Source organism: Epargyreus clarus, unplaced genomic scaffold (assembly GCF_041222505.1).
Source record: "Epargyreus clarus isolate Ecla_fem2 unplaced genomic scaffold, WU_Ecla_fem_2.2 ptg000017l, whole genome shotgun sequence".
NCBI classification, from domain to species: domain Eukaryota; kingdom Metazoa; phylum Arthropoda; class Insecta; order Lepidoptera; family Hesperiidae; genus Epargyreus; species Epargyreus clarus.
This window is the reverse complement of record NW_027332225.1, coordinates 5,404,528-5,430,071: the sequence shown is the minus strand read 5'-3', so window position 1 is coordinate 5,430,071 and position 25,544 is coordinate 5,404,528. Positions and strand designations below refer to the sequence as shown.

General features: G+C 38.1%; 2 protein-coding genes across 19 annotated transcripts in view; one reads left to right on the top strand and one right to left on the bottom strand.

Moving 5' to 3' along the window:
- Nucleotides 1–16,111, top strand: part of EndoA (SH3 domain containing GRB2 like, endophilin-A) — a 55,413-nt gene extending 39,302 nt beyond the window's left edge. For 3 of the 7 annotated variants that reach the window (XM_073081951.1, XM_073081950.1, XM_073081952.1), the window contains 10 exons: nucleotides 2,120–2,188; nucleotides 2,896–3,112; nucleotides 3,645–3,778; nucleotides 4,729–4,795; nucleotides 4,948–5,004; nucleotides 5,539–5,624; nucleotides 6,927–7,030; nucleotides 7,648–7,940; nucleotides 12,168–12,289; nucleotides 13,096–16,111. In XM_073081951.1, the coding sequence (XP_072938052.1) occupies nucleotides 2,120–2,188; nucleotides 2,896–3,112; nucleotides 3,645–3,778; nucleotides 4,729–4,795; nucleotides 4,948–5,004; nucleotides 5,539–5,624; nucleotides 6,927–7,030; nucleotides 7,648–7,940; nucleotides 12,168–12,289; nucleotides 13,096–13,221 (1,275 nt within the window). In that variant the 3' untranslated portion in view covers nucleotides 13,222–16,111. Of the gene's footprint in view, nucleotides 1–2,119; nucleotides 2,189–2,895; nucleotides 3,113–3,644; nucleotides 3,779–4,728; nucleotides 4,796–4,947; nucleotides 5,005–5,526; nucleotides 5,625–6,926; nucleotides 7,031–7,647; nucleotides 7,941–9,806; nucleotides 9,900–12,167; nucleotides 12,290–13,095 lie in introns of all 7 variants that reach the window. The other 4 variants (XM_073081955.1, XM_073081956.1, XM_073081954.1 and 1 more) reach the window with 4 other exon arrangements.
- A 2,622-nt stretch (nucleotides 16,112–18,733) lies between these two features.
- On the bottom strand, nucleotides 18,734–25,207 carry LOC140749294 (polyubiquitin-A). Of its 12 annotated transcripts, none has more exons than XM_073082356.1 (5): nucleotides 25,019–25,207; nucleotides 23,376–24,799; nucleotides 22,236–22,919; nucleotides 20,412–22,007; nucleotides 18,734–20,183 (listed from the first exon to the last, which is right to left on the bottom strand). In XM_073082356.1, exons 2-5 carry the CDS (start codon nucleotides 24,789–24,791, stop codon nucleotides 18,858–18,860), a joined length of 5,022 nt encoding a protein of 1,673 aa, XP_072938457.1. In that variant the 5' UTR covers nucleotides 24,792–24,799; nucleotides 25,019–25,207; the 3' UTR covers nucleotides 18,734–18,857. The 12 variants fall into 12 exon arrangements, with proteins under 12 accessions (XP_072938457.1, XP_072938458.1, XP_072938452.1 ...); XM_073082357.1 differs by having other exon boundaries at nucleotides 18,734–21,551; nucleotides 21,780–22,007; XM_073082351.1 differs by having other exon boundaries at nucleotides 18,734–22,007.
- Nucleotides 25,208–25,544: the final 337 nt, after the last annotated feature.

Below are 25,544 nucleotides of genomic sequence, written 5' to 3'. Positions count from 1 at the left end.
GTATTATAATGAAAACTTTTTCCAACAAGTAGTCCTCGTGGAGTTAAATGCAATGTAACTAAATAAAAAGTTCTTTACTACGAGGCGTTGGCAACTCTTATCACATGCATACATCACACACGATTTATATACAGAACTTTATAACGTTTTTATGTAATTTATTAATATACCTTTGTGTTGCATGGCACCAACAATTTATGCGAAAGGTATAATGTATATTTGTATTGTTGTTGCTTTCGGATAAATAGAGCACAAAGGTGCAAGTATATAGTTATCTCTGACCGAGGTGCCTATCCTCGCAATAAATACATTCAAACTCGGGTGGATTAAGTTTCGTCTAATACATAATATTCAGATCCATCTTATAGTTTTGGTCTAAATTGTCTAAAGCTGCATGTGGGATGATGTAGGTTTGTAACTTTGTATTTATATGACAAAATCATTTCAAATCAAAACTATGATTGACTCGAAGTGCGCGGATGACAAAAAGTAATTATAGTCCACGGTCCAATTGATCCAACGGAACATATTGATTGACCTCATAGTAACACGTTAGTCTTATTTAAAATGGGTTATATGTAATGGCATGACAATAGATCTATAGTTGCTACATCAGTAGGAAAAATATATACGAGTACCTAAGAGGTTTTATTGAGCGGGCAATTGCTTGCTTCATATTAAGTTAGTAAGATAAATAATTAAAGTACTTAAACATAATCTACAATTTTAAATTAAAAAATAAATAATAACAAAATTAGACTTATAAAATAAAAATGTCGTCCAAAACCCTTTCTTGTGGTATAGTGCCCAGAACACTGGCAGCGTTACCTCGCTGAATTTACCTGTTACTTTTTCTCAAGCGCCGCAAATATTCTTCAATTATAAATGATTATGAATTTGCGGCGCTTGTAACTGAGACGTTGGGTCCGAGATCGGCTGATATAAAAAAAATTGTGAAAGACATGTCCCACAGACTTATCCTCGCATCGGGTCACCAGAGGGCTGGCAGCTATTTCGCACAAAAAATTAACCTCGCTATTCATCCCTATTACATTGTTCATAATTATGAAAAGTAATATGAACAGTAGATGGTGCATAGTAGCTAAATACGATATCTATAGATAGAGCATCTAAAGTCTCTTCAAGGTAAAACGCGAGGACAGACGACATAGGGGCCTATAAGTATTCTCTCAACAGACCGGAAGAGTCCTCTTAGGCTTGTAAAGTAGGGCCTAAATCTATTAATAGGCAGATGTAAAACAATTTTCACTACGTATGTCATAAAGTTATGGCAGTAGTAAATAAAATGTGAAGGTAGCGTGATTGCATTAAAGGTATTCAGGTTTATTTCCTTGGCTTAGCATATTTTGCTATTTCTTGCATGTGTTTGCCACTTAAAGTTGTCTGTCAGTGTCCGTTTATTATTAAGTTTACATACATTAATTATTACAAAACTTTATGATCTTAAGTATCTATCGGATTTGGAGTTTTTTTTCCTGTAAGAAATTTCGATAAAATCACAACCGAAAGCCATTAAACATAATAGCGGCGCTAATTGTCGTTCGCAGTCGCGGAAGGCTGCTGTGGTACAATTTTCATCCCTCATTGGTAGTACTTTGAACGAGCGGGCGAAATTCGGTCAAGGTTAAGCCTCGACCTGAGCTTTTGTATTTAAACGAGCCATCCGATACTTTAGTTCCTTTGTATAAAATTGCATCAAAAGAGGATTTAAACGGTGCAATGGTGCAAACTTATGAATAACAATGTGGAAAGCCCCGTTGTTTGTTCAAAGATTTTAACGTATTATAATGGTATTGTGTATCGTCGTACCTTCTGAAGCAGATTTTCCACATGAATAGTGATTTGATTCAGTTGTAGCTGTAGTAACCAAACGATAGACACATCGTAGCCTAGACCTTCAGTTGTATCGTTAAGGTCGCGCTACAGTCAAGCGGGTCGGTACTACACTTAACTCCTCCTGTTGCACAATTGATAAATCACTACCTATCAATCGGTACCACGTTGTTGTCCGCGTGCTGACTTCATACTTGGGGTGATTGATGAATGTGCATCACATACGTAACACTGTTTATGTATAACATGTGTATTATTGTTGCAGTATGTCACAGAGAAAATGGGAGGTGCCGAGGGCACAAAATTGGATTTGGACTTCGTGGAAATGGAAAGAGTAAGTAACGACTTATGTAAAGTATTATCTGCTTACTCACGTTTCTAGGTCAATATTTTATTGAAAAGCCAAATGGTATACATTACTTATTGAGGAATAAAGAGAAAAAGTATTATAATTACTTCTTTCTTATAAATATTGATATCGATCTTTTGTTTACTTAATAATTACTTTTTATTGTACAGAACTCGATTTTCACAAGAAAACCGGTCCATCGCTATCGTACAAAAATATTAGATAAAAATAACAAGTGAATAGGGTAAAATCGTTTAACGTTTCTAGAACTCTTTGTAGTTGGACTGTGGCAGGATTTCATATCACAGCGGGGTAACACTTCTGTGATCTAGTTTGTCTGAGGCAGAGGTATACTATTACTGATATGACGACGCGTTCCAACTAACTCTTAGGACTTTTGTCTTTGTTTGGTGTCAGTTACAGAATCTATAGACAGCAGTGACGTCTTTGTAGCAGGTTGGCGATCATTTTCTACATAAACAATGCTAAAATTGGAAATGTAGGAAATAACAAATATATTTATTATATTATATACTTAATTACTATATAATTATAAATATAGATTTTATTATGTTGTCACCCTACCAATTTATTACCCATGCGACGATAAAACTTATTTTTGACGCAATATCCAATAAGCAGTAAACGGAATAATGTGACCAATATTGACATAGTTCGTGATTGTTTTTCAGAAAACAGACGTGACATGCGAACTGGTGGAAGAGTTACAGACAAAAACTAAGGAGTTCCTGCAGCCGAACCCCACAGCGCGGGCCAAGATGGCTGCCGTAAAGGGCATCAGCAAGCTGAGCGGGCAGGCCAAGAGCAACACGTACCCACAGCCCGAGGGAGTACTGGGCGACTGCATGCTGCTGTATGGCAAGAAGCTCGGGGAGGATTCTGTGTTTGGTAAGTGTATATTTGAAAGGTCCTAAGCTCAATAGTAATACTACTACTACTTTTTTATACTTTATAGCTGCAGTTTGTTTGGTTAGAGGCTGTGGTTATGTCATTCTCATTTATACATACGGTGTGTCAAATGTTGGTCATACCTTGGTAGTTTTTGATATAACGTTTCTGCCTTATTAAGCTACGTTTACAATTCTGTATTAGGGCTGATACAAAGCTTGCAGCGCCACTACTTCAGTTAAACTAACAAATCATGAACCAAGAAGCTCCTTAGAAGTACCGTCTACACCTATTTTGTCTTAAAGCCTATTTCCACTGATATTTTGTCACTGTACTGAATGTTTTATGCAAACCTTACAGTGTGGTTTGGAAACAATAGAATGAAATGGAAAAAGTAACTTTAAATGTATAATATGTACAGATAAACAAAAAAAATAATAACGCAAGCATATTGATTGCTCAGAAATTACAGTTAGCTATTTCAATATTATTAAATCCTATAGAAATACAAATTCAAATGTAACTGTTTTAGCACAATGCCTGGTGGAAATGGGCGAGGCGCTGAAACAGATGGCTGACGTGAAGTACTCGCTGGACGACAACATCAAGCAGAGCTTCCTCGAGCCCCTGCACCACCTACAGACCAAAGACCTCAAAGAGGTCATGGTAAGTTTTAAGTTAAGTTTGATAATAACAAAACGCTTATAATATTTTTTTGTTAACGTGATAAAACCGTTTGGGTTTCCGACACCGGTTGCTACAACGACACTTTAATATCATAAAAAAAAATCGGAGACATTTAGATAAATATGATGGGTGACAGCTGTTATATGTTGGTTGGTAATGTTACTATTAATTAATTACAAATCTCTCTGAGATGTTTTCCAATTAAACTTGTCATACCGGAAATGTCGTTAGTTGTTCATTGTTTTCTCAAAGGTGTGTGACCACTGTGTGGTGTGTGTTTACTAACTTGTATTTGGCCCTTACTAAGGCATGTGCAACCAATTGGCAAATGTTTTAATGCTTGACATTAGTGAGTTACGTTTTATAATCGGTTCTTTATGATTATACAACATAATAGTAGGCGTGCCTTACGAGGGAGGGTGCAAATATATATTTCATTCGAAGTTTTATACTTGTACGCCTTTTATGTAAGAACTAAACTTTTGACCGTCTATCACCTATCTTCGCGCCAAGGACGTGCGTGACCTAACTCTTAAATAAAACTATGTAGATTTTTTATCAGTCTCAAATAGTCTTGTAAGCGTTTCATGATATATTCATATAATATTATAATACAAACGAAACAAAATGTGAATAGTACATTCATAAGTTCATAAAAATCTATTTTTATTGGCAACGAAAAAAAAAATACTGAATATTCCTTCCTGATCCTAATTGGATACTATTTACACGTATTTACTGCAAATATTACAGAAAATAGAATATATTTAAACGAATTTCCATAATTGCGGACAACCAATAGTCCCGTCATTAAACTTTCAGCATATTATCCAAAAGATGTGGTGATAAAATTACGGGAAAATGTCTTTAGAACTATCTGAAATTGCCTTCTAAATTGATTGTTTACACGTTATTTACTTGTCTAACAGCATCACCGAAAGAAACTGCAGGGACGTAGGCTTGATTTTGACTGCAAGCGGCGGAGGCAAGCAAAAGGTGATAATTATATTATATTAAGTATAAATAAAAAATAAAATAATTAGTTTCGAATAACATTAAAATGAAATTTGTAAAAATTATGTAAATATCCGATGTTACTCTTGTGTGCATAACTAATTTTGTTTCTTTTATTTTGTTGATATATCAAGGCTCGGGTAGAGCCAGTCCTTATATGAGTCCAAGTCACAGTTCTGCACATAGACATGGTATGTTAAGAGAGGGAATTCTCGCATTGTATAAAACCATTAAACGCCACAAATTGGATCAGCACGAATTCATTTTGTACAAGCTAGCAAAATTCATGAATAGATCGTAAATGCAGGAATTAACCTGTTTTAGTTTTTAACAATTCCTATAATAGCTGCTCGTCTCTTTCATGTTTATTCCCGACCTGCGCCTGCGCCGCTCCTTAACATCGTTTGTGTTAACCCGACTTTTGTTTTTCATCATTGATTTGGTCTGTATTCATTAATTTTTTATTTTGTAATTATTTCGCTTTTATTTTTATGTGATCCAATTTTTCTTTTGTTTTGTAATTTAATCACTTTTAATTTTATGCAATATTTTTTTTTATTTTGTAACTTAATCACTTTTAATTTATGCAAACCTTTTATATTTTATTTGGTCATTTATTCGCTTTTAATTTTGTGCGATCCTTTTATTTTATATTTGCCACGTATGCGCCCGTTTGCGTGTGTGTTGTGCGGTGCGTTGCGTGCATACACCAGCTCACATTCCAGATGACGAGATCCGCCAGGCGGAGGATAAGTTCGCAGAGTCGCTCACGTTGGCGCAGATTGGCATGTTCAATCTACTTGATAATGATGTAAGTGATCTTGTAATTTATTTACTTGTTAATCTTAGAAATTGTAAAATGATCTCAAATGTTGCATTGTAAAGATTAATCACCAGTACTTTATTTAATAATCAATATATCACTCTAGGCTATAGCAGTGATAGCCTAGTGGTTAAGAAACGCGGCCTCTCGATCGAGGGGTCCGAGGTTCAAATCCCAGGCACGCACCTCTGATTTTCAAATTTATGTGCGTATTAGAAATTAATTATCACTTGCTTAAACGGTGAAGGATAACATCGTGAGGAAACCTGCATACCTGAGAGATTTATAAAAAAAAAAAAAAAAAAAAAAAAAAATCTTAAAGGTATGTGAAGTCTACCAATACGCACTTGGCCAGCGCGGTGGACTATGGCCTAATCCTTCTCATTCTGAGAGGAGACCCGTGCCCAGCAGTGGGACAGTAATGGGTTGATGATGATGATGATGATGATATCACTCTAGAAACTTAACTGAAGTTGTTAGAATCCTTTGTGGTCCGTCTCCGACGTCACAACCGCCACACCTATTTCTGCTAATAACAACAGTGCACTGCTGTGTTCTGGTCTAAAGGGTGTGGTAAGGATACTTTTCTGAGGTATTCCACCTTAGTCCTCAGAGTTTATCGTGACATTTATGTAGCAATCTAGTCTTATCTAGGGTTGATTACAGATATCGATGGGCGGTCACTTATTATCAGATGGACTGCATGCTCATCTGCTACTCCCATATTACTTAAAAAAAATTAACTCTTGAAACATAAGATCTCAATTAAAACTTTTATACTTTCGGAGTGGTGATTTTCGTAGTCACAAACATACTCACTAAATACTCTCATATCCACGTAGTAGATCCTTATCTTGTACATGAGATATTTAATCATGATTCCACATTTCCGCTACCTTAAATATTCTTATCAAGTATGTAAATGTTTAGTTCTGTCACTGTTTTCTTCCAAATACAATTATGGTTGTCTTTTTATAAAATTGATATAGGATATATAATATTCTAAGTACTGTCAAGCCATGAATGGAGTCACATCTCCATTCACGTTTCCATGATTTTAGATTTAATGTTATTTATTGGCTCCATAGTATCAACTCTATTTCAAAATATATACGTGAACCTATGAGTTTGACCATAAATACTTTGTAGTTGTAGTGACATTTCACTTACAAACTCTTAATTAACTTAATGATAATATTGTTCATATTTAACTGAATTAATATTTTTTCTGATAATTATTAATTGATATTGTAAAATGTACTGTTCATTAATATTTTCTTATGTTTCTAGGTGGAACAGGTGGCTCAACTGAGCTTCTTCGCCGAGGGTCTGCTGGAGTACCACCAGCAGTGCACGGAGATCCTGCAGGGACTTGTGTCCACCCTCATGGAGAAGTGAGTTAAAATCTAATCATGATTTAATGTATTCTAAACTCCAAAAACTTTACGCAATAATTAATTAATTCTAACATGTATTAACTGTCAAGTGGTTTATTAACTTATATCGCACCAAAACTTATCCTTATCATCATCTAGATAGGCGCGATGAGTCGTGAAATAATATACACATTAAAATTATGGGGGAAATCGTGTTAAACTGATCTGATTGTTATACAGTAATTGTTTCTCTTAAATACCTTGTTTCAGGGAATCACTTTCAAGTTGTCACGATTTTTTAAATTACTAGCTGACCCGGCAAACGTTGTGTTGTCATATAAATAAAAAAAATGTTAAGGGTGAACAATCCTTATCACTTAGGGGTATGAAAGGGGTAAGATAGTAGCCGATTCTCAGACCTACTGAATATCCATATAAAATTTGGTGAAAAATCGGTAAAGCCGTTTCAGAGGAATACGGTAACTAACATTGTGACACGAGAATTTTATATATAAGATTTAATTTCACCTTCTTGACCTGTGTGGTATTTACATGTGTAGATTGTGTTACAGTTTCAGTATAATTCGTTTGCATTAAATAATAAAGTGTTTTAAGCGATTCACATGAAATTTCAGGAAGGAGGAGGCGGTGAACCGTCCCAAGATGGAGTTCGTGCCGAAGACGCTCGCGGACCTGCACATCGAGGGTGTGCACGACCTGAACAATGGTAGGCGGTACGGTTCCACCCACAGCCTGTCCCGGCCCCGCCACGTCCCCCCGACCTCCTCGGTAGGCGACCTCCCCTCCAGCGACCCCCTGAAGGCGTGGGAGGCCCCCCGGCCGCCGCCGACCCCCTGGGACCCCCCGCGCGCCTTCCGGCCGCACCCCGCGCCGCGCTCCGCCCCCAACGGCCGCGACCCCTGGACAGGTGATTCTGGTTTTGTTTGCTGAGTTTTTTTTCGTTTCGGATTTGGCTGTGGATTGCATTCGTTCGGTGGTGGGTGGTGACGGTTCGTTCAAAACACGGTTATGTTCAGAATTTCAGTCCTGAGCTGTATATTTAAAAAATGTGTACATTTTGTAAATGTATGTAAATATCAAAGAATTTTTATTTTATCAAATAAACAATTGTAATGTTTTATTCGCGAATAGGAAATTATCAAAAACAATGAACGAAAGAAAATAGAGTAAAATTAGTAGTCCAAAGTCAAATTCATAGAATTTTATTTGTTCACATCCATGTTCTTCAATAACAGGAGGCACAATTCGCACAGCGCTTTGCGAAAACTTCACAGCACTATAATTGTTGGTGGAGGATCACTGACCTAACAACTGTCATATCGCAATTAACATATCAACATTGAACTAGTAATTTACTAATTTTTACAACAAAATAAATAATAAATCATATGTTTAACGTCGACTTTAAAATAATTCTTCTTATATTAGCAGAGTTTGTTTATTCTTCGAACACGTTAACAATAAAATGTTTGACTAAATATGTATCGTTAAAAACGGAAACCGAATAAAACCTATCTGAAAATATATCATTCAAACACACTGACTTCCAACACCTGTATAAGTACACTTAATAAAGTTATATAATATAGCAGTATGTATGTTTTGTATAAAATCATTCACATGCAACTCACACATAAGGGCCTATTTCAATATTCGTTTTAAAAATTCAAAAGAAGTGGTAAGAATTTTTTTTTTCATTTTATGTACTGTATATAATTATAGGCAGGTTCAAATAAAGTTGTAAATATTTGTAAAGTATAAGTAAAGTATACAGATCACCTTTTAACCGTCATAGTACCGTATCGTACTTGTATAAATGAGACGCGAATGAGGCGAATCCGCACATTATATTGTATATGAACATAAAACAAATCAACGTAGTTTGCTCTTTTTTTTTGTTTCTAACTCACGTCAATAACCATTTTTTTATTATTTTGAGCTTTGTATAAGTAACTTAGCGTTTCGGAATTTCACTCTTGCTGACGGTCACCGAGTGAGGCGGGGTTAAAGTGTACAGTGACTTTCTCTTTCAGGTTCGTCGACTTGTCCCATCCTACCCTATCCTACTCCAAATTCTAATTTAGATTAAGGCGTTTACTATATTTTAAGCTATATGCAAAGAATCTGTGAGTGTGAAGGTACGTTTTACTACTAAAAATATAATAAATCTGTTTTTTAAATAAATACTTGTAGAAGTTGTGTTCTTATATATTTTATTAAATATTAGCTTTAAATAAATGTAATAATATTTTTTTAACTTTATTACTATAAATTAAGTTATTACTATAAATTTACTGGAATTCGGATCGATACGAGACAGACCTGTTAACTTTGCATATAGCGATATTTTATGTGTATTTTTATCTTCAGATTTTTAATGTTTTCATATTATCGGTATGTAAATTGCGTTTGTTATTAGAATCTTTTCTCTATCTTCGTTTCAACGAGTAGTCGATGTTTTGCTTCCTTTCTTAATATTTGATGTTCAATCACACACAGACGAATTGCAAATTAACATTGCGATAAATATTGCCCCTTTGTTACAAAAAAGTAAAATCATATAAATAATATCTAATGACGTATATTGCTGAGTAGGTTTTAGTGCAGCTGTGACGTAGAAAGAGAAAAACGTCGGATTTACAACTACTAAGGCGGAAACGATTCGATTTATTAATTATTTAAAAAAGTATTAGCGTTTCACGATGAGAGATAACAAATAATTTGTATGAGCGTTACACTGAGAATGGAATATTTATCTGATTGCGTCGCGGAGAGGGAGGCTCGCGCGTGGGCTCGCCGGAACACAAGCCGCCCTCCAACCTCGAGCTCTTCCCGGGCAATGCCAACGCGCCACGCTCCAACAACGGTAACACACACACACACACACACACACACGCATACACACATACAAACCCATACATACGCGACACATACACACAGTCTTATACACACACCCACGCGGTAACAGATACATTCAAACTTACACAAACACAAAACATAATCATGTATATCAACGCACACAGATAATAGCACGCGTAAGACAGACATGAATATGCACATGCAAGTAGTGTGGCCAGTTTAAACACATTGTAGGTATACTGTTTTTATCAACACTTGTACCAACTATTACTGTGTAACTGAATTATATGTTACACTTCCAAATCTTTTTTTTAATGAATTATACAAGTATTCCGAAGAGCTTATAAATATATAATTTCTAACATATATTATATCACAGTATCTTTTACACAATATTAAGCCACAAATCGATCATTTATATCAATATCATTAAATATAATATGTATTCAATTTGACAATAACAATATCCCTAGATACTTCTAAATATTAGTAAATAGTCTAAAATATTATAGTCGCGTGTCTTGCCAATCACAAAAAGTAGTTTTTGTTCAAGTAAAATTAAGATATAGTACATTATTTTCAAGGATTTGTAGTCAAGTTATGTACTGAAATTTAAAATTCATAGCGTAGTGTAAATATCATAAAACGGTTGAAATATGTTAACGGTTGAAATTAAAAAAATCATCATACACGCTTTTCAAATATAAAAAATACGTACGCTCGTTAGTTTACCACACGTTCATAGTTCATACAACTATACTTATATGACTGTATGCGCACTTTCGTACCTTTAAATTACCTTTTGCTTCATTGATCTCGGACATTTATTTCGCTTTTTTCTATAGTCGTTTCGGTTTTTTTGGTGTTGTCGTTGATTTTTCTGAATTCGTTTCCATAAATAAATCAATTGACTAAACCGTTTTGTTTTCATTTGCATGTCAATTTAATTGTAAAACATAAAAGATTCATAATTTTGCATTATTTTGTATTCGTTTAAAATTGTCAACTTTAAGTGTTCGTTTAATGTTCGTCTGCTCTGCATGTTGTTTGTCACTCGCAGGCTATTTCTATAAAGACGCGATATATTATGTTACATTTTCTATCTTTCGTAAGGAATAGGTGAGTATCTGAAAATTTATATTTAGGAATAAATTATATCATAACATAACAATATTTTATAAAACCATGCGGGAGTTCCCTTCGTCTTTATAAAGATAGCTTACACGCTTTACTGGAAGCAAAGTATAGTAAATCATTTGAAATAAAAACGGCCAATCATTGGAATCATGTAGGGTGGAAGCTTTACGTAATTTCTTTAATTAGAAAGCAACATTCCTAAAAAAGTCATTACAAAATATACTTCCACCCTAAATTTTATGCTTTGCAGGGTAAATGTTAGGTTTTATTTGACCATATTGACTTTGACAGAACCTATGCTTTAATTTTTTTTTATGAGCATATCAAATTTAAGTAGGTGTCTACTTAATTTCTTGTGTACTTTGTTGGTGTACCTTAATAAGAATTACAATTATTAACGATTGGATAATACTTAATAATATGGGACTAAATAAGTTAAAGCGTAGAGTCTAATAAAGTTATCGTCAATCATAAAATCATAGCAATCATTGGGTTCATCTAATAAAATAGCTTATTCATTTGATGGTCACATTTTTAAAATGTCGTATAATAATTGTATTATTGATTATCATATTAAGCTTATAATAAAACGACTTATGTGACCGTCAAAGTCGCCAACCGACGTCACTTTGTAAGCACGTAAAGCCTTTAGCAGGGTGCCGTTGGTAGCATTAGGTTGCATATTTGGTGGACAGCGGGGCGGCGAGCGGTAGCGGACAGCGATATGCGGTTTACATGAAGAATATAATGAAACCAAATCTCGCGTGAACCTTACGATGAAATCTTTTAGGACTGCTATAAACTGTTTTCTATACTTGTTTTATGAAACGCATTTTTAAAAGTTTTTGCCAATTAATTAATAAATAAGAAAGAATACCACCCTTTTAACAATATTCTGGCAATAAGTAATGTTCATTTCATTACAATAGTTGAGTAAATTACGGTTCGTATTAATTTAAACTAAATTTGAAAAAAAAAACATAATAATAATTTGCTTGCATTATGAGAATATTCTATCAAAAGAAAAACAAAACAAGTGAAGAAAAACAGTATATTAATCGTATTCCGCTCCGCTGCCGCTCCGCTGCCGCTTCCGCCCCCGCTGTGATCCGCAAGTACTGACGCGGTGGTCCCGCAGCGTCGCCGCTGCCGTCGCCGGTGAAGTCGCCCGCGCGGACCCCGCTGGCGCCCGCTAAGGGCCCCTGCTGCACAGCTCTCTACGACTTCGACCCGGAGAACCAGGGTGAACTTGGTTTCAAGGTAATGTATTGTATTTATAAATATTTTGAGTTTTGTATATTTCTTGTACAAGTTGTACATCCCAAACCGGTAGATCTAGACTATCAATGACAATGTCGCTGAGATACATTTATATAAATATATATATTTTTTGTAGTAATTATGGATAATGGGGCACATGGACAATTACGATGGGCCTATTGGGAGTTATTTTCGATTTTCATCATCATCATCATCAACCCATTACTGTCCCACTGCTGGGCACGGGTCTCCTCTCAGAATGAGAAGGATTAGGCCATAGTCCACCGCGCTGGCCAAGTGCGTATTGGTAGACTTCACATACCTTTAAGATTTTTTATAAATCTCTCAGGTATGCAGGTTTCCTCACGATGTTTTCCTTCACCGTTTAAGCAAGTGATAATTAATTTCTAATACGCACATAAATTTAAAAATCAGAGGTGCATGCCTGGGATTTGAACCTCGGACCCCTCGATCGAGAGGCCGCGTTTCTTAACCACTAGGCTATCACTGCTATTTTCGATTTTATAACATCATAAATAGGTATAAATGCTAAATAGGATCTTACGTACTTCAATTACTTATTGTGGTCCTTAGACATTACGTATGGTTAACTTGGCTTGAAAGTGGTGATAAGTAGTTTTCCTAATATCAGCGTAAACTATGTACATTAAACATAACAGCGAAGCAGGTAATCCAAGCGAACAGAAGCCCTGCTTTAGAACTTCGTGGTACAATAAATGTTATTTTGAGGCCTATGTATAAACAATCATGGATAAGTCTAATAATAAATGTTTTTATATATTCAGGAGAACGACGTGATCACCCTCATCAGCAAAGTGGACGAGAACTGGTTCGAGGGTTCCGTGAACGGCAAGACTGGCTACTTCCCCATCAGCTACGTGCAGGTGACGGTGCCGCTGCCCAACATGTAACCGCCCACTCCCACTCTACACGCGTCATTACACTGTATGTTGTACGTGAAGGTCGAAGTTTCCCCCCATTCTATTGCTCTATGTTGTTTTAAGGATTGACTTAGTTTTATTGAGCATGTTGATGTCGAGTTAACCGAATTTTGGGTATATACCGGATAATCATTTAGGTTTATTTCTGTTATCCCTAAAGTATTTCTTTTATAGTTATTACTTAGCTTATTTATTGTATTAGTTAAAATATTATACTTCACATTTTTTTTTAACTTTACAGTCTATCCGGTGACAACAAACTTCGATCTTTCATTGTAACACATTATACTCACATTGTTATTGGCAGCTCTGTAATAATATAGAAGAGATGCAGCACATTTACGCGCTTCAAAAAGATAAGCATATGTTTCGATTGAAATAATAATCACTTTATTATGTAGTGGATCCGTCGATCGTCGTGACATTTGTATGTGGTGTTGTGAACAATTTTAATATTCGACGTTTGCGTACCAAAGACGAATCGTGGAAATTGTGTCTATTATACAAAAAGACAAGTTTAGAGATGTTAAGAGGATTTCAGAGCTGACAATAGATTATTATATATCATCTTTGTTAGACCACTAACAATGCAGTCCTAAAGGTTTCATGTTTCCTCTGCTCATTAATAGCAGTTAATTGGTCGTATTACGAACAAAGAAACATGATTATCTTTAATTTACAATCTATCCGTAATCCTTGTACGTTTCGAATGCCAAAGAAACATCAGCTTCATTTGATTAGATATTTTTAGAGCGCAATTAAATGTATTTATGTGCGATTACGGTTTGATTAATTAGTATGATTGTATTTGATACGTGGTCTGCCCTAGTTAGTTGCACACGAACAATTGTTATCTCGTCCCAGTATTATGTAGATGTTTCAACTATTTTAAATATTTGTGTCAAAAGCTCAATACTGTAGGTGCGACATACTATCCTCCTATCAATTCGTTTGACGATTTCGTTTAAATGTTTAGGTCTTCCAATTCATTTTGGATCTATATCCCAGTGTATTACAAATAACGTGATTTATTATTGCTTAACTGTCGTGAACACTATTTACATACAAATAAAAAATTAAACAGAGGTATTTCTGTATTGTTATGTAGTAAATATAAACATCTTATAATGTGGTCATGGTATTAGATACATTTTTGCAGTATCCATATACCATATACGTTTAAATTTAAATGTATTTAGCTTAGTTGGAAGTATATCCTAAAACATTTAGACAATTATGTAAACCTGGATATAAGTTTGATTGTTTCTAGTATGCAGCATAATAAAATAATAATAGTTGTTTTGGCGTTTTTAAGATGAAGTCTCTTCTTATTGTAATTTATTTTCTATCAACCCTCCAATAATACACAGGACATGATATATTAATATTTATTAGTATTAAAATATAATGTAGTATAAATGAGATTAGATTTTACAATTATAACTTTGCGGGTAATTTTATTTGTCTAAAAGGGAGAAAAGTCCGCATACTTTTCTTATGACTTATGACGTACATATTGTACCTACACAACATGATAATGGAGGTGTGAGAGTTGTGGAATCTTGCCAGCTATTCGTATCTCGATGTATTATTGGCAACTTATTAATTAATACATAATATAATAATTAATAACGTCATTGTGATAACTTTAGGTGTCATACTGTTGGTGCAGTCTCCTATCATGAATGTTTGTATTATTATTGTTTTTATTCTTATTCTTATGTGTACACATATTATATTAAGCTATTACTTATGATCAATTATTTTTTTCATTGTATAGATACATCATAGGAAGTTCTAAATCTGTGGCCTCTAATAACAATTTACATAAAAATGTACTCGTTAAAGATACAAAAAAAAATTCGTCTTTTTATTCCGTGTTAAAATATTATTGTCATGTATATGTCCATTAAGTCATGAATAGAACGGACCCCATTGAATCACTTTTCTGGCATACAAAAGACAATACCTAGATCTAATGTTAGTCGTATGTAAGTTCATAAATAATAATCGTTCTATCTTCAAGTGTCTCTTAATGTAAGTATTTTGAGCAAATAAATTAATTGGTGTTACGAGGGTGTCATGTCTCGATGTTTCGTCTGCGGCGCCGGGTTTGACAGAACTATTGTGGATGAGCCCGAAGCCGCGAGCGTATTTCTTCAAAAATATATCTTAGTGGACGCTCGGGTCGCTAAACGCGACCGTCCCACAAAGGGCTTAATTGTTGTTGTATTTTGCGTAATATTTACATAAAACCGTTAACAATTGTGTACCTAAGTAGATAACAAGTAAGATATCCTTATCTTCTCGTCGTCACTCAAGATTTTGAGATTCAGTAACGCTTGATGGAGTTTGAGATCTGTTTGGACGAATTAAATAAGTAGCACAAGCGATGTTTCAATAATGATGATGGGAAATATGCTTTGAAAATTATTCCGAGTGACTCATCTATTATGAATTACGCAAAAAATCGTTCGCATGATATTGTCGATGCCCGCTTGATTAAATAACTATATTGTTATCTAGTAATATAGATGGTACACCACCACTGAAAGTGCATGGTGAACAATAATTAAGCATCTTTGTTGTATAATTCCAAGCATGATTGCAACTGGAATTAATTACATCAAGTTTAGAAATTTAAAGTTTAACCGTTGGTGCAAGTCTGTTTTGGTATGGTATAAGTATCAATTCGATGTATGTATTCTTGTTCATGTTACTGTATTCTTAAATACCTACCTATTGTAATTTGATAGATAAACTTGACAATTATAAAATGTAATACAATGTTAATTTGTATTAAAAATTATCCTGAACTTATTGCTCGTTTCGCCTCCTAATAAAATGTTAATGATTAAAACAGTGTTTCATTTCGATTTATTATTATTCGGAAGTTTAATTCGCTGCCCCTATATGACGACCCGCAACCCTGCATGGCGGAGCAGTCACGAAACTGGTCTCACGCGCAAAGGGTTCAGGCTTCGACATCGAGACATCTGAATTTTCATTTCAGATAGATAAGATTCTGTTTGTATGTTTGTGTATTCATTCGTCTTTGTGTGTGTCCAAGGTACATACAGGGAAGTGTGTGCAATAGAGAGTAGAGGTAGTGTGCCTGTCCACATCAAGTGCATGTGAGAGTAGAAGGCGTTGTCTAGGAATATTAATATAATAATATTATAAGGAAATAGTGGTAAAATAAGTATAAACTAAACAATCTTTTAAAGAGTGCAACGGACAACATTTGTCTCTGAAATATATATCTGCAATTTGTCGTCGAAAAAAGATCATCCGTTTTACAATTTTGCCGCCGCTAATTCTGCCGCCCGGCGTCAATTGTATTTCAATTTGTAATTGTAATTTGTAATTGTGCAGCTCCTTAAACAGTGCCACCCGGCATCTGTCTGAAAATTTATTAGTAGGTAGGTTTTAATTGATTTCATGCATCCTGTTTCTTTGGCTATAGAGCACCAAATCTTAATCGTAGAAAAAAATAATTGAACAGAATGGATGTATACAAAAAACATGAATATACGTCAAGTAATGTATTTATTGAAATTACATGGAATGATTACATAAACATATCAGAAGTTGTATAGTTACTGGTACAGAAATAAAAAGCAAATAATGAACTTTTATTTGCTAATGTGGTTTAATAGCCACCACGAAGACGCAACACCAAATGCAATGTAGACTCTTTCTGAATGTTGTAATCAGATAGAGTACGACCATCCTCCAGCTGTTTGCCAGCAAAGATTAATCGCTGTTTGTCAGGGGGGATGCCCACTTTGTCCTGAATTTTAGCTTTGACATTTTCAATGGTATCTGAGGGCTCAACTTCCAGAGTAATGGTTTTACCTGTGACAGCCTTTACAAATATCTGCATACCACCACGGAGACGTAACACAAGTTGAAGTGTGGATTCCTTCTGGACTATCTGACTTCTGGCCATCCTCTAGTTGTTTGCCAGCGAAGATCAGGCGTTGCTAATCTGGGGAATACCTTATTTGTCTTAGATCTTAGCTGTCAGGTTTTAAATTGTATCAGAAAGTTCAACTTCTAAATTTGTTTTTTCAGTTAAGGTCTTCATAAAAATCTGCATTGTGATATCTGGAACATTGGTTTCGGTTTTGTAACTATTTCAGACTTTTCTAAAGTGTGACACGACAAAAATGAAGACTCTCGTGTACAAATTCCACAAAATAGCGTGTTTCAGGTTTCCAGACAATAATATTTTATGCTGCCGACGCTCACCTCGTTCAATAAGTAAAATCAGGTCAGGGCAACTCCCTTTACAAATCTATTGCGCAGTGCGCGATGTTCACTTCCTAGTGCCTGGCAATGATGTTTTATACTATACATCTATGTTGCCTACAACTATGATACAAACACGCTGCAAATGATGAATTAATTACGATGCAATTTGGCACTTACATAATTATAACATTATCATGAGTTACAGTATAAACTTACTGATAAGTAAACTTTTTAATGGTAATTTCCTTTTAATACTGATGGTTTGTATAATATATAAATATTTATTAAAATTTTTATTACCTACCTTAACTTTTATTAACAGAGATATTCCCCAAAGAGCACAGAAGACATAAATTTATTTGATTTAGAACAATAGGGTAGAATCCGTGCCAAAAATCTAGTCCACTCTGAAGTTGTTGCGCGCAGGTGTAGTCAGAGAGCCAATTTCCTTTAACAAATTCATTTAAAACATGAATTTCCATGAGTGGTGATGAAATAAATTAAATAACGCACGCAACAATGTAATTTAATAATTAATCTATGGCCACAAAATATATCGAAAGTTCGAGAATATTGACTTTAATACAAGTTAATATATTGCGTTTTTAGAGTTTTAGATGTATAGTCGATAATAATAAAATATCGATGTTAGCAATATTATAGTGAAAAATGAACAATTGTATATCCGCTCCGAATATAGAAACGAGTCGCGTCGCAATAGCAAATTGTAGATATAAGCGGGACGAAGGCAGCGCGGGAATCCGGACCGGCACCCTCCGGTGCCCGTGGGTACCTACATAGCACAGTTTGTGTGCCCTTACATTACGGAGTATATGCTTACTAAACCTACGCGTACCAACTTCAGAGCGGACTATAACATTGCTCATTTTTCAATATCGACATTTGTAACCAAAATGATTCAGAAACAGTTTTTTAATTTTGCTATACTGGTACGTTTACCACCTGTAATCTATATTATACATATAAACGATTTTTAGTATCTTAGCTTTTTATTTTTACTCCTCCAATAACAAAAAAACGAATCCAATGCAGGTGTTTGAAGGAAGAAGTTATATAAATATTGCACTTTATTTATGCATACAATTACTGCACTAAAAATATTCTAAACATTAGTAACTGATTCAAAATTTAACTACAGATCACAACTAAATAGACACCATGTACCTATTTGCTATTTAGGGTAACAATAGAAAAACAACCACAATACAGCAAGAAGCAATCTATTTATTGGAATAAAACGGAATGATTACATTGAGACATAAGATATTACACGTAACTAAAGCTGAATGTAATTGCAAATAATAAAAAAATTCAATTGCTTTTGTGGTTTAATTGCCGCCACGGAGACGCAACACCAAATGCAATGTCGACTCTTTTTGTATATTATAGTCAGAAAGAGTGCGTCCATCCTCCAATTGCTTGCCAGCAAAGATGAGTCGCTGTTGATCAGGTGGGATACCCTCCTTGTCTTGGATCTTAGCTTTAACATTCTCAATGGTATCAGAGGGTTCAACCTCCAGCGTGATAGTTTTACCAGTTAGGGTCTTAACGAAGATCTGCATTCCACCACGCAGACGTAAGACAAGATGAAGAGTGGACTCTTTTTGGATGTTGTAGTCTGACAGGGTGCGGCCATCTTCCAACTGTTTGCCGGCAAAGATCAGTCGCTGTTGGTCAGGTGGGATACCCTCCTTGTCTTGGATCTTGGCCTTAACATTCTCAATGGTATCCGAAGCCTCGACCTCCAATGTGATGGTTTTCCCAGTGAGGGTCTTTACGAAGATCTGCATACCACCTCTGAGACGAAGGACGAGGTGGAGAGTGGACTCTTTCTGGATGTTGTAGTCGGAGAGGGTGCGGCCATCTTCTAGTTGCTTGCCAGCAAAGATCAGTCGCTGCTGGTCAGGTGGGATACCTTCCTTGTCTTGGATCTTGGCCTTAACATTCTCGATGGTATCCGAAGCCTCGACCTCCAATGTGATGGTTTTCCCAGTGAGGGTCTTTACGAAGATCTGCATACCACCTCTGAGACGAAGGACGAGGTGAAGAGTGGACTCTTTCTGAATGTTGTAGTCGGAGAGGGTGCGCCCGTCTTCCAACTGCTTGCCAGCAAAGATCAGTCGCTGCTGGTCGGGTGGGATACCTTCCTTGTCTTGGATCTTGGCCTTAACATTCTCGATGGTATCCGAAGGCTCCACCTCCAATGTTATGGTTTTTCCAGTGAGGGTCTTAACGAAGATCTGCATCCCACCACGCAGACGCAAGACAAGATGAAGAGTGGACTCTTTCTGAATGTTGTAGTCGGAGAGGGTGCGGCCGTCTTCCAGTTGCTTGCCAGCGAAGATCAGTCGCTGCTGGTCAGGTGGGATACCCTCCTTGTCTTGGATTTTGGCCTTAACATTCTCGATGGTATCCGAAGGCTCCACCTCCAATGTTATGGTTTTTCCAGTGAGGGTCTTTACGAAAATTTGCATACCACCACGCAGACGCAAGACGAGGTGAAGAGTAGACTCCTTCTGGATATTGTAGTCAGAGAGAGTGCGTCCGTCTTCAAGTTGCTTGCCGGCAAAGATCAGTCGCTGTTGGTCAGGTGGGATACCTTCCTTGTCTTGGATCTTGGCCTTAACATTCTCGATGGTATCCGAAGGCTCAACCTCTAATGTGATAGTTTTTCCAGTCAGAGTTTTGACAAAGATTTGCATACCACCACGCAGACGCAAGACGAGGTGAAGGGTAGACTCCTTCTGAATGTTGTAGTCTGATAGGGTGCGGCCATCTTCCAACTGCTTACCGGCAAAGATCAGTCGCTGCTGGTCGGGTGGGATACCTTCCTTGTCTTGGATCTTGGCTTTAACATTCTCGATGGTATCCGAAGGCTCCACCTCCAATGTTATGGTTTTTCCAGTGAGGGTCTTTACGAAAATTTGCATACCACCACGCAGACGCAAGACGAGGTGAAGGGTAGACTCCTTCTGAATGTTGTAGTCTGACAGGGTGCGGCCATCTTCCAACTGTTTGCCGGCAAAGATCAGTCGCTGTTGGTCAGGTGGGATACCCTCCTTGTCTTGGATCTTGGCCTTAACATTCTCAATGGTATCCGAAGCCTCGACCTCCAATGTGATGGTTTTCCCAGTGAGGGTCTTTACGAAGATCTGCATACCACCTCTGAGACGAAGGACGAGGTGGAGAGTGGACTCTTTCTGGATGTTGTAGTCGGAGAGGGTGCGGCCATCTTCTAGTTGCTTGCCAGCAAAGATCAGTCGCTGCTGGTCAGGTGGGATACCTTCCTTGTCTTGGATCTTGGCCTTAACATTCTCGATGGTATCCGAAGCCTCGACCTCCAATGTGATGGTTTTCCCAGTGAGGGTCTTTACGAAGATCTGCATACCACCTCTGAGACGAAGGACGAGGTGAAGAGTGGACTCTTTCTGAATGTTGTAGTCGGAGAGGGTGCGCCCGTCTTCCAACTGCTTGCCAGCAAAGATCAGTCGCTGCTGGTCGGGTGGGATACCTTCCTTGTCTTGGATCTTGGCCTTAACATTCTCGATGGTATCCGAAGGCTCCACCTCCAATGTTATGGTTTTTCCAGTGAGGGTCTTAACGAAGATCTGCATCCCACCACGCAGACGCAAGACAAGATGAAGAGTGGACTCTTTCTGAATGTTGTAGTCGGAGAGGGTGCGGCCGTCTTCCAGTTGCTTGCCAGCGAAGATCAGTCGCTGCTGGTCAGGTGGGATACCCTCCTTGTCTTGGATTTTGGCCTTAACATTCTCGATGGTATCCGAAGGCTCCACCTCCAATGTTATGGTTTTTCCAGTGAGGGTCTTTACGAAAATTTGCATACCACCACGCAGACGCAAGACGAGGTGAAGAGTAGACTCCTTCTGGATATTGTAGTCAGAGAGAGTGCGTCCGTCTTCAAGTTGCTTGCCGGCAAAGATCAGTCGCTGTTGGTCAGGTGGGATACCTTCCTTGTCTTGGATCTTGGCCTTAACATTCTCGATGGTATCCGAAGGCTCAACCTCTAATGTGATAGTTTTTCCAGTCAGAGTTTTGACAAAGATTTGCATACCACCACGCAGACGCAAGACGAGGTGAAGGGTAGACTCCTTCTGAATGTTGTAGTCTGATAGGGTGCGGCCATCTTCCAACTGCTTACCGGCAAAGATCAGTCGCTGCTGGTCGGGTGGGATACCTTCCTTGTCTTGGATCTTGGCTTTAACATTCTCGATGGTATCCGAAGGCTCCACCTCCAATGTTATGGTTTTTCCAGTGAGGGTCTTTACGAAAATTTGCATACCACCACGCAGACGCAAGACGAGGTGAAGGGTAGACTCCTTCTGAATGTTGTAGTCAGAGAGAGTGCGCCCGTCTTCCAACTGCTTGCCAGCAAAGATCAGTCGCTGCTGGTCGGGTGGGATACCTTCCTTGTCTTGGATCTTGGCTTTAACATTCTCGATGGTATCCGAAGGCTCCACCTCCAATGTTATGGTTTTTCCAGTGAGGGTCTTTACGAAAATTTGCATACCACCACGCAGACGCAAGACGAGGTGAAGAGTAGACTCCTTCTGGATATTGTAGTCAGAGAGAGTGCGTCCGTCTTCAAGTTGCTTGCCGGCAAAGATCAGTCGCTGTTGGTCAGGTGGGATACCTTCCTTGTCTTGGATCTTGGCTTTAACATTCTCGATGGTATCCGAAGGCTCGACCTCCAATGTTATGGTTTTTCCAGTGAGAGTCTTTACGAAGATCTGCATACCACCTCTGAGGCGAAGGACAAGGTGGAGAGTGGACTCTTTCTGAATGTTGTAGTCGGAGAGGGTGCGGCCATCTTCCAGTTGCTTGCCAGCGAAGATCAGTCGCTGCTGGTCGGGTGGGATACCTTCCTTGTCTTGGATCTTGGCCTTAACATTCTCAATAGTATCAGAGGGTTCCACCTCCAGTGTGATAGTTTTGCCAGTTAGGGTCTTAACGAAGATCTGCATCCCACCACGCAGACGCAAGACAAGATGAAGAGTGGACTCTTTCTGAATGTTGTAGTCGGAGAGGGTGCGGCCGTCTTCCAGTTGCTTGCCAGCGAAGATCAGTCGCTGCTGGTCAGGTGGGATACCCTCCTTGTCTTGGATTTTGGCCTTAACATTCTCGATGGTATCGGAAGGCTCCACCTCCAATGTTATGGTTTTTCCAGTGAGGGTCTTTACGAAAATTTGCATACCACCACGCAGACGCAAGACGAGGTGAAGGGTAGATTCTTTTTGGATGTTGTAGTCTGATAGGGTGCGGCCATCTTCCAACTGCTTACCGGCAAAGATCAGTCGCTGCTGGTCAGGTGGGATACCTTCCTTGTCTTGGATCTTGGCCTTAACATTCTCAATAGTATCAGAGGGTTCCACCTCCAGTGTGATAGTTTTGCCAGTTAGGGTCTTAACGAAGATCTGCATCCCACCACGCAGACGCAAGACAAGATGAAGAGTGGACTCTTTCTGAATGTTGTAGTCGGAGAGGGTGCGGCCGTCTTCCAGTTGCTTGCCAGCGAAGATCAGTCGCTGCTGGTCAGGTGGGATACCCTCCTTGTCTTGGATCTTGGCCTTAACGTTCTCGATGGTGTCAGAGGCCTCCACTTCTAATGTGATGGTTTTCCCAGTCAGAGTTTTGACAAAGATTTGCATACCACCACGCAGACGCAAGACGAGGTGAAGGGTAGATTCTTTTTGGATGTTGTAGTCTGATAGGGTGCGGCCATCTTCCAACTGCTTACCGGCAAAGATCAGTCGCTGCTGGTCAGGTGGGATACCCTCCTTGTCTTGGATCTTGGCCTTAACATTTTCAATGGTATCCGAAGGCTCGACCTCCAATGTGATGGTTTTTCCAGTGAGGGTCTTTACGAAAATCTGCATACCACCTCTGAGACGAAGGACAAGGTGGAGAGTGGACTCTTTCTGGATGTTGTAGTCGGAGAGGGTGCGGCCGTCTTCCAGTTGCTTGCCAGCGAAGATCAGTCGCTGCTGGTCAGGTGGGATACCTTCCTTGTCTTGGATCTTGGCCTTAACATTCTCGATGGTATCCGAAGCCTCGACCTCCAATGTGATGGTTTTCCCAGTGAGGGTCTTTACGAAAATTTGCATACCACCACGCAGACGCAAGACGAGGTGAAGGGTAGACTCCTTCTGGATATTGTAGTCAGAGAGAGTGCGTCCGTCTTCAAGTTGCTTGCCGGCAAAGATCAGTCGCTGTTGGTCAGGTGGGATACCTTCCTTGTCTTGGATCTTGGCTTTAACATTCTCAATGGTATCCGAAGGCTCGACCTCCAATGTTATGGTTTTTCCAGTGAGAGTCTTTACGAAGATCTGCATACCACCTCTGAGGCGAAGGACAAGGTGGAGAGTGGACTCTTTCTGAATGTTGTAGTCGGAGAGGGTGCGGCCGTCTTCCAGTTGCTTGCCAGCGAAGATCAGTCGCTGCTGGTCGGGTGGGATACCCTCTTTGTCTTGGATCTTGGCTTTAACATTCTCGATGGTATCAGAGGGCTCCACTTCTAATGTGATGGTTTTCCCAGTCAGAGTTTTGACAAAGATTTGCATACCACCACGCAGACGCAAGACGAGGTGAAGGGTAGATTCTTTTTGGATGTTGTAGTCTGATAGGGTGCGGCCATCTTCCAACTGCTTACCGGCAAAGATCAGTCGCTGCTGGTCAGGTGGGATACCCTCTTTGTCTTGGATCTTGGCTTTAACATTCTCAATGGTATCCGAAGGCTCGACCTCCAATGTGATGGTTTTTCCAGTGAGGGTCTTTACGAAAATCTGCATACCACCTCTGAGACGAAGGACAAGGTGGAGAGTGGACTCTTTCTGGATGTTGTAGTCGGAGAGGGTGCGGCCGTCTTCCAGTTGCTTGCCAGCGAAGATCAGGCGCTGCTGATCTGGGGGAATACCTTCTTTGTCTTGAATCTTAGCTTTTACATTCTCAATTGTATCAGAAGGCTCTACCTCAAGGGTGATAGTTTTTCCTGTAAGGGTCTTAACGAAAATCTGCATCCCACCACGCAGACGTAAGACGAGGTGAAGCGTAGACTCCTTCTGGATGTTATAGTCAGAAAGGGTGCGGCCGTCTTCCAGTTGCTTGCCTGCGAAGATCAATCGCTGCTGGTCGGGAGGAATGCCTTCTTTGTCTTGAATTTTCGCTTTCACATTTTCAATAGTATCGGATGGCTCAACTTCTAACGTGATAGTTTTTCCAGTTAAAGTTTTCACAAAAATCTGCATTGTGATATCTGAAACAATGATTGCGATTTGTAAATACAGGAATATTTTACTATTGATTTGGTTTTGAAAGAATGACTTTGTAAAATTGAACAGTTAGAGAACAAAGAAAATTCTCGTTCACAAAATGGCGTCAAGGCTCGGGACAAACGATCTACTGCGCACGCATGTTATGATGCAATGCGGCAAATCATTATTGATTTTATCATTTAATACTTTAAATTACTTACATTTTACAATGCAATGTTAATTTTTCGAATAATGACGATAACTCACTTCCTAATCTAATTAAAAGTAGAAATCAAGACAAATATTTTTTGCTTCTATACTGAGTCAGATGTTCACGTATCACGAATTAAGTTGGAAACACATTCGATCTAAGCGAAACACAGAAAACGAATGAGGAAAAGGAATGAGGATGAATCAATGACTGGAATGGAATATGGATTTGGAATGAATCGCAAAAGAGTTATTATCTATGAAAGGAATGTAAGCTTTTATGTATCTGGCAACACTTTATGATAGTAAGGATAAACCCTTACTCGTTCCTTTAAAAAAACCCGTACGATTTTTCAATCCAGGAGTCGGTCACATATTGATGTAATCGACTCGAATCGAAAGTTCGACGGCTCCATCGCCCACACAAAATAAATGTAAAATTATTTCGTGCCCGGTCGTTTTGAGGCGGTGATTTAAACTTCCAGTTCGGCTGGCACGAACTCATGTTATACTATTTAGTTTCACATTTTCCAGTGT